Raw genomic sequence first — 7,961 nt, forward strand, 5'->3', positions numbered from 1 at the left:
GCATTCAAACCAGTGTTTCTTAAACCCTGGACCAGGACCCAAAGTGGTCCAGATGGAGGTCTGGTCCAGGCCGGACCAGAGAAGTCCACATGCAGAGTCTTGCGCAGAAACAACTTTATTTAGTACAACTCAAACCAAAACAGTATTTACAGGTGAAGTTTTGATAAATTTTGTCCCCAATGCACTGCTGTCCAGGTGGACGTAACTTATGTACATGTTGAAGTATTAGGACAGGATGTGGGTCCCAATCCCAAGGTTGAAGTGGACACACAATCATGACCCATGAGCCGTGTTTCAACCTGCAGCAATAAACCCCACAACCCTGACCCTAACTCCTTTCGTCTTGTCGTCATATGAAGAGGACGTGGGTGGAGGTGTGTTCAGGTGGAGGGTGAGCTGTAAACCAACATCAGGGAAAAGGGCAGCGATGTGTCTTGCGGTGTTGGAGCCAGGCATACATGGAGGCTTTTACAAAGCAGGCCTCCCTGTGGTGGTCATGGTAACGCCGTCAAGGCTCATGACATCACGTGCTCCAAGACCCCCTGGCGAATCAGCTGCTCGCATTTCCACCTGGGCAGGAAGTGCTGCAGGAAGAGAAGGATCAGAAACTTGTTTTCATGATGTGGGAATGTGTGTGTACCTGGTCCTCACCATGGTGATGTGTGAGTCTGATGGTTGCCGTGGTAATGTGTGAGTCTGATGGTTGCCGTGGTAATGTGTGAGTCTGATGGTTGCCATGGAGATGTGAGTCCGATGGTTGCCGTGGTGATGCGAGTGTCTTCGGGTTGCCGTGGTGATGTGTGAGTGTTGCCATGGTGATGCGAGTGTCTTGGAATTTCAGTGATGATGAGTCTGATTGGTTTCCAAGGAGATATGAGTGAGGGTTGCCGTGGTTATGTGTGACTGATTGTTGCCATGGTGATGGGAGTATACCTGGCTGTTCTTCTTCAGAAGGATGATGGTTCCGTCGTCGATCTCAAACTCCCCATGGTCCTTCAGACACCTGACCTGCAAAACACACATCACCATGACGACCACTGAGACACCACGGTAACCACTGCTGCCTCACAATAATATAACGAGAAACCAGGTCCCTACTAGCGGACTCTTAGGGGTATGGTACCTCTAGAGACTGTAGGAACAGGGACTCACTAGGGGACATTAGGGGTCCCTTACCTCTATCTAGAGGCTTTGGGGTCTAAGGGATCTCCTACCTCTATGTAGAGGCTCTTTGGGGGCTTCATGTCCTGGGTGATGTCAAGCCCCTCCTCCCCTCCCACGGACCTCATGAAGTTGGCCAGAGACTTCTTGTACTGGTTGAACCACTGCAGCTGCTCAGAACACACACACACACACACACACACATACGTAAGTGTGGGTGGAGGGGTCCAGGATGTCAGCCATGTTGGAGACCCTGATAGGGGCGGGTCCTCACCTCCTCAGAACACATGTGGAAGCGGATGTTGGGCGGGAGCACGCTGCCGTACTCCCAGCGCAGCGCGCGGATCCTCAGCAGCCGGTCGTACCTGAGGAAAGCTTTAGGTTGGATACATTCTATATAAAATACGACAAAGGTGGTGTAACTCCCAGGTGTAACACTATGGCTCCCAGGTGTAACACTGTCACTCCCAGGTGTAACACTGACTCACACTGTAACACTATGACTCCCAGGTGTAACACTGACTCACAGGTAGGCACTGAGGCAGCGTTGGTTCCTCAGCAGGCAGCAGTGTCTCAGCTTGATTGAGGGGATGAGGTCCGTCCGGCCCGCCCCTTTGGCCTCGTTGCTTTGGTAGGAAGACAATCACGTTACTGCAAATCACACACCATGAGGAAAACTTTCTCTATATCTATACGTACTCTATAACAGTTCATATTTATCCATTACATAGATATAAACATATCTACAACAGGTTATAAACACGTCTTCTCTAGAACATAGAAATAGACATAAACATCTCTATGCAACAAAAATATAAAGACATCTCTATAACATAGCTAGATATACATAGATATAAACTATCTAGAACATTGATATAAAGTAGAACATAGATATAAACATAGCTCTATAACATATATACATAATAAAGACATCTCTAGAACATCGATAAAAACTAGAACATAGACAAACTATCTAGAACGTAGACGTAAAGACATCTATCATAAACTATCTCTAACAAAGATATAAACTACCTAGAGAACATAGATATAAACAGATAGATTGAACAAGACTCACACGTCGCTCTGGTTCTGTTCGTACAGAGCTTTCATCTCCTCCAGAACCTGTCGAATCCCGTCCTCCTAAACACAACATCCACACGTCAACCAGCTAGTTAACCATGTTAACTAGTAACTACTAGTACTGTCACTCATATTAAACACTACATTCACAGTAACCAGCAAGTTAACATTGACTGGTTACTAGTAGGCTACTGTCACTCAATAACCAGCTACTTAACCATGTTCATTCGACTAGGTAGTTAACAAGGTTACTGTGACTCACGTTAAAGGCGGGAAGCTGTCCATCGCTCACGCGCTGTAGTTCCCTGATCAACTCGATCGATTTCTCACAGAACATATCGATCAGCACTCTGAGAGGTTAGAGGACTCTTTGGAGGACTCGGACCTCTGAGAGGTTATAGGACCTCTGAGGGGTTAGAGTACTAGTTAGAGGACTTGGACCTCTGAGAGTTTAAAGGACTAGTTAGACGTACTAGGACTAGAACCTGACTGCTACTCGACTGATCACCGCGGACAACCGGTTCACTTTACGCGGCAAACCATGAACTCCGCCTTGTTGTCGTCACGTGACCGGATACGACGGGAGGCCGGGAGGATATGAAGGCGCTTCAGCTTCTCCGGATCCCTTAAGACGAGCTGTCAGATTTATTAACTTTGTGAAGCTCGGGACGAAAAACCGAAGGTGGAAAGGACCGTGTTGTACGTATTTTACATTATTATTATTATTATTATTATTATTAAAGTGTTAAATGTTTCGTCGCTTTCCCCCTGTGTGCCAGATGAGCTTCCGGTCTCCTCGAGGCACAAAGCAGCTCCCAGCTTTATGCATTCTGAATCAAGTATATGTAGTTAGTGGGTAATATTGGGTAGATAGTAGTTCATATTAATAGTTGTTAGTAGTTAGCGCAGTTTCAGCGCAGTCCCCCTCCATCCCCCCACTGCTTCCCTCCTCTGATTGGCGGAGACCGGGAGCCAACCGGAGCCTATGGTTCGGTCAGCTGGTCTCTGCAGATAACAGACTTCTCCAACAATGTGGAGAAAGTGCAGAACGCCAGCCGCTCGTCCGGTGTAAACAGCGGCTCCTCACGGCGGGTGAAGGGCCCTTTACCTGGACCAGGACACCGGGAGACCGGGAGACCAGCCCTCCTCTCACATCCACTCTGGTCGTTTCAGTGATGCGAAAGCGGACCAGCTCCCTGACCGCCGAGCATGACAGCGTCCCCCCCGCCGCCCCGGAGGATAGCGACCCGGCTGTGAAGCGCTGCCCCCCGCAGGGAAAGGCGGGACACGGCGCGCCGCAGGGCACCGACCCGGAAAAGAGGATGGCCAAGTCGTTCAAGAGGTGAGACCTTCCGGACCCTAGGATACACTGTGTGATGTGGGTCACTACCGACATTGGGAGAGAGCTACCGAGACCCCCTGTCAGGCTGACCTATATGACCGTTAGACCTGAACCGGAAGGTTTGATGTTATGGTAGAGATGCAACTAGATGCTATCATCTATTAGTCTGTTATTAACTATTACTCTATTATAATGATGTTGAGTTGCTGTAACTACAGTATAACTTCCCGAGCTCCTAGTCTGTTGACACTCGGTCCTCCGGATGGCTCGAGTCTCTTTCGATCTCTGGTTGGACAATAGGAGCTCGCTATGGTTTCTGATCTCCCCAGCTTTACTTAGTGCTGTGTGTGTGTGTGTGTGTGTGTGTGTGTGTGTGTGTGTGTGTGTGTGTGTGTGTGTGTGTGTGTGTGTGTGTGTGTGTGTGTGTGTGTGTGTGTGTGTGTGTGTGTGTGTGTGTGTGAAAAAGACAGACAGATATGAGGTTAAAGGTCAAGGCTCTGATGACGAGCATTTCAGTGAATCTGTCTATTCACTGGGTTGGGGTTTGATTCTCTGGGGCAACAGATAAGGGTCTAGGGTGGAGACTCTAGGGGTTAATGTTATGGTCAAATACAGTGGATGTGTTATAGGGGTTATTATTGTGTGTTATAGGGGTTAGTGTTGTGTTGTCGGAGGGGTTAGGATTGTGTTCAAGGGGTTAGTGTTGTGTTCTAGGGGTTAGTGTTGTGTTGTCAGAGGGGTTAGTGTTTTGTTCTAGGGGTTAGTGTTGTTGTAGGGGTTAGTGTTGCTGTAGGGTTTAGTGCTGTGTTGTTGTAGGGGTTAGTGTTTTGTTCTAGGGTTAGTGTTGTGTTCTAGGGGTTAGTGTTGTTGTAGGGGTTAGTGTTGCTGTAGGGTTTAGTGTTGCTGTAGGGTTTAGTGTTGCTGTAGGGTTTAGTGCTGTGTTGTTGCAGGGGTTAGTGTTGTGTTCAAGGGGTTAGTGTTGTTGTAGGGGTTAGTGTTGTGTTCTAGGGGTTAGTGTTGCTGTAGTGGTTAGTGTTGTCTTGTTGGGGGGGCTAGTGTGGTTGTAGGGGTTAGTGTTGTGTTGTTGTAGGGGTTAGTGTTGACATCCCCATGTCCAGGGGGTCAGACAGGAGACTGCTGTAGGACATGTGGAGACATGCAGTCCATCTCCTCTGATTAGATTGTGTTATCATCTCTTTTTGTTTGTGTTTCTTCACCACGTATGAGGCATCCACATGTGTGTCCATGGTTCACCTCCTGAAGTCTTAACAGAGCCTTGGAGAACCCAACAGGCCGTAGGGCCCAGCGGCCGCCGGCCTTCCTGCAGGTGGACCACAGAGTGCTGCTCCTCCACTCAGGTGTTTGAAATCCAACCCACGCGTGTCCCAGGCTATTCTGTTCCCGCCCGGCCGTGTGCCTTACACACCGCACAGGCTCCTACTGCAGCCCAGTAGGGCTGTACGGCCTCCAGACGTATAGCCCAGGGTATAGCCCAGGGTATAGCGCAGGGTATAGGCCAGGGTATAGCGCAGGGTATAGGCCAGGGTATAGCCCAGGGTATAGCGCAGGGTATAGGCCAGGGTATAGCGCAGGGTATAGGCCAGGGTATATCCCAGGTTTTAGACCAGGTTATAGATCAGGTTATAGATCAGGTTAAAGACCAGGGTTATAGAGCTGTGTACTACCTAGATCAGGGCTATAGGGGTCTGGACCAGGGGTATAGGGGTCTGGACCAGGGGTATAGGGGTCTGGACCAGGGGTATAGGGGTCTGGACCAGGGGTATAGGGGTCTGGACCAGGTGTATAGGGGTCTGGACCAGGGGTATAGGGGTCTGGACCAGGGGTATAAGGGTCTGGACCAGGGGTATAGGGGTCTGGACCAGGGGTATAGGGGTCTGGACCAGGGGTATAGGGGTCTGGACCAGGGGTATAGGGGTCTGGACCAGGGGTATAGGGGTCTGGACCAGGGGTATAGGGGTCTGGACCAGGGGTATAGGGGGGCAGGCTCCTGGCTGGTCTCCAGCTGTCTCAACCCTGCAGTGTCCTCCGGCTCCGTCAGGGGCCTCCTGCCTAGGGCCAGTCCTGCTGCTGACCAGTCCAGTCCTGCTGCTGACCAGTCCAGACCTGCTGCTGACCAGTCCAGACCTGCTGCTGGCCAGTCCTGGGTAGTTCAAAGGGGGATGCTCTTTTACTTTGAAGGAGCCAACTGGAATAGTTTGGGCCTTTTACTTTGAAGGAGCCAGCTGGGTTTTGAGGTTGGCAGTGGAAGTGAAACTGAAGTGAGCCAATAGAGAAGTAAACAGGAAGTGAAGCAACAACATCACACAGTTAACTCTGGTCTCACAGCGATGTGGTTGAGGTGTCTCTGTTCTGTATGTCGCCCCCGCTGACGTGACAGAGCGCTGCTGTTCCTCTGGCTCTCCACAGAGCGCTGCTGTTCCTCTGGCTCTCCACAGAGCGCTGCTGTTCCTCTGGCTCTCCACAGAGCGCTGCTGTTCCTCTGGCTCTCCACAGAGCGCTGCTGTTCCTCTGGCTCTCCACAGAGCGCTGCTGTTCCTCTGGCTCTCCACAGAGCGCTGCTGTTCCTCTGGCTCTCCACAGAGCGCTGCTGTTCCTCTGGCTCTCCACAGAGCGCTGCTGTTCCTCTGGCTCTCCACAGAGCGCTGCTGCGCTGCTGTTCCTCTGGCTCTCCACAGAGCGCTGCTGTTCCTGCTCCCTTCAGACGCTCCCTTGCTCCCTTCAGACGCTCCCTTCAGGCGCTCCCTTGCTCCCTTCAGACGCTCCCTTCAGACGCTCCCTTCAGAAGCCTCCTGCTCTCTGGGTTCTCAGCCTTTCTTGCCTTGTCATCCCATCCACATGGTCATCATGTGGCAGTAATGCCAGGACTATACAGTATGCTTAGTATGCTTATAGCGTGTACATTTCTCATGATAAGCACACTGCTATAAGCATCTCGATTGATAGCATTGTGTTACCATGTCACTTTGACTATGCCTTGAGCAGTGGGGTGGGTTGGCTCTCAGGTCGGTTTCTGACAGTCAACATGTCTTAGTGGGGGGGGGGGGGGGGGTGACAGGAAGAGCGTGGTTTGGCGTCATCAGGAGAGAGGAGAACTGGGCCCTCAATGAGGAAGTGGTTCTGCTGAACAAGGGCTGGCAATGCTGAGTGTCTTAAAACACCTCCCATCGGCAGCACTGTCTTTCTGTCTAGCTCTGACTGTCTCTCTCTCTTTGTCTATACCTCTGTCTCTCTCCTTCTGTCTGTCTCTCAGTGTCTATACCGCTGTCTCTCTCTATCTGCCTGTGTCTCTCTCTGTCGGCCTCTACCTCTGTCTCTCTCCACCTGGTCGTCAGTGAGATGTGAGACTGAGGGATATTGAGTAGAGCTTTGACTGGAGGCTAGCCACCAGATTAGCAACCCTGCTCTAATCTGGTCGCTGGGCTAATAAAAATACAGGTGATGCCCAGCTAATCCTCTGCTAATTATAGCATCATGCTGCTGTGCTAACTCCTAACCTGGTCTCCATGTAATGCTAATGCTAAGGCTAGGCTAAGCTACGATACTGCCATGAGGCATGAAAACTATCCAGTAATAATAATCAGCATAATTTATACTGTAGTTTGCTGAAAGATCTTTTAAACTTTTTCACTGCCCCAGATTTGGAAAAGGCAAATGTTGGTTACCATAGAAACAGAATCTTTTCTCCACTGATCTGTATGGCCGGTGGACGTGACTTTGGCCTGTGATATGACCTCTGATACCCTCCTGTTGTGTGGAGTCATCGTTATGGATTAGGGTGTTCGCTCTCTCTCCCTCTCCCTCTTTGTCTCGCTCTCTCGCACTCGCGCCCTCTCGCAGTACATTATTTATCCAGTTGATAGCTCTGCTCTCCCAGCAGAGTGTGTGTGTGTGTGTGTGTGTGTGTGTGTGTGTGTGTGTGTGTGTGTGTGTGTGTGTGTGTGTGTGTGTGTGTGTGTGTGTGTGTGTGTGTGTGTGTGTGTGTGTGTGTGTGTGTGTGTTTCATTATTAAAGGGAAAGTGAGTGTAATCATTTCCTCTGTTGACCTGACTTGTATTTCTTAAGCCTAGCTCACATCCATTAGCATAGCATAGCACACATCCATTATCCTTGCTTATGTCTCGTTCATTAGCTTAGCCTATCTCTCATCCATTAGCCTAGCTCTCAATCATAAGCCTAGCCTATCTCTCATCCATTAGCCTATCCCTCATCCATTAGCCTAGCCTATCAGTCATCCATTTGCCTGGCTTAACTCTTGTTCATTAGCCTAGCTTAGCTCTCATTCCTGTGTGTGTGTTCCAGGCTAGGTTTGGCAGGCAAAGTGAAGAGGATTCTGATGTGGATTCTTCTGGTGTACTTC

At 50.0% G+C, this 7,961-nt stretch overlaps 2 protein-coding genes across 3 annotated transcripts in view; one reads left to right on the forward strand and one right to left on the reverse strand.

Moving 5' to 3' along the window:
• Window positions 1-97: 97 nt before the first annotated feature.
• On the reverse strand, window positions 98-2,769 carry gins1 (GINS complex subunit 1 (Psf1 homolog)). Its single transcript, XM_060072446.1, has 7 exons — window positions 2,504-2,769; window positions 2,237-2,301; window positions 1,689-1,787; window positions 1,436-1,526; window positions 1,215-1,331; window positions 934-1,008; window positions 98-584 (listed from the first exon to the last, which is right to left on the reverse strand). The coding sequence occupies exons 1-7, from the start codon at window positions 2,576-2,578 to the stop codon at window positions 516-518; spliced, it is 591 nt and encodes a 196-aa protein (XP_059928429.1). The 5' UTR covers window positions 2,579-2,769; the 3' UTR covers window positions 98-515.
• A 35-nt stretch (window positions 2,770-2,804) lies between these two features.
• LOC132472718 (lysophosphatidylserine lipase ABHD12-like) overlaps window positions 2,805-7,961 on the forward strand; it is an 11,678-nt gene continuing 6,521 nt past the window's right edge. Inside the window, exons 1-3 of one of the 2 annotated variants that reach the window (XM_060072445.1) lie at window positions 2,805-2,940; window positions 3,415-3,583; window positions 7,904-7,961. The exon at window positions 7,904-7,961 is cut by the window's right edge and continues 64 nt beyond it. In XM_060072445.1, the coding sequence (XP_059928428.1) occupies window positions 3,417-3,583; window positions 7,904-7,961 (225 nt within the window). In that variant the 5' untranslated portion in view covers window positions 2,805-2,940; window positions 3,415-3,416. Of the gene's footprint in view, window positions 2,941-3,237; window positions 3,584-7,903 lie in introns of those variants that run through there. The other variant, XM_060072444.1, reaches the window with a different exon arrangement.

The sequence above is a fragment of the Gadus macrocephalus genome, chromosome 15 (assembly GCF_031168955.1).
Source record: "Gadus macrocephalus chromosome 15, ASM3116895v1".
Lineage (NCBI taxonomy): Eukaryota > Metazoa > Chordata > Actinopteri > Gadiformes > Gadidae > Gadus > Gadus macrocephalus.

Excerpts from the sequence above, each read along its gene's own strand:
- gins1 (XM_060072446.1), bottom strand. The coding sequence starts at position 2,578 with ATGTTCTGTGAGAAATCGATCGAGTTGATCAGGGAACTACAGCGCGTG. Across the intron at positions 2,302-2,503 it reads GACAGCTTCCCGCCTTTAAC|GAGGACGGGATTCGACAGGT; the intron begins GTGAGTCACAGT and ends TGTTGTGTTTAG. Across the intron at positions 1,788-2,236 it reads GAACAGAACCAGAGCGACGT|CAACGAGGCCAAAGGGGCGG; the intron begins GTGAGTCTTGTT and ends TTCCTACCAAAG.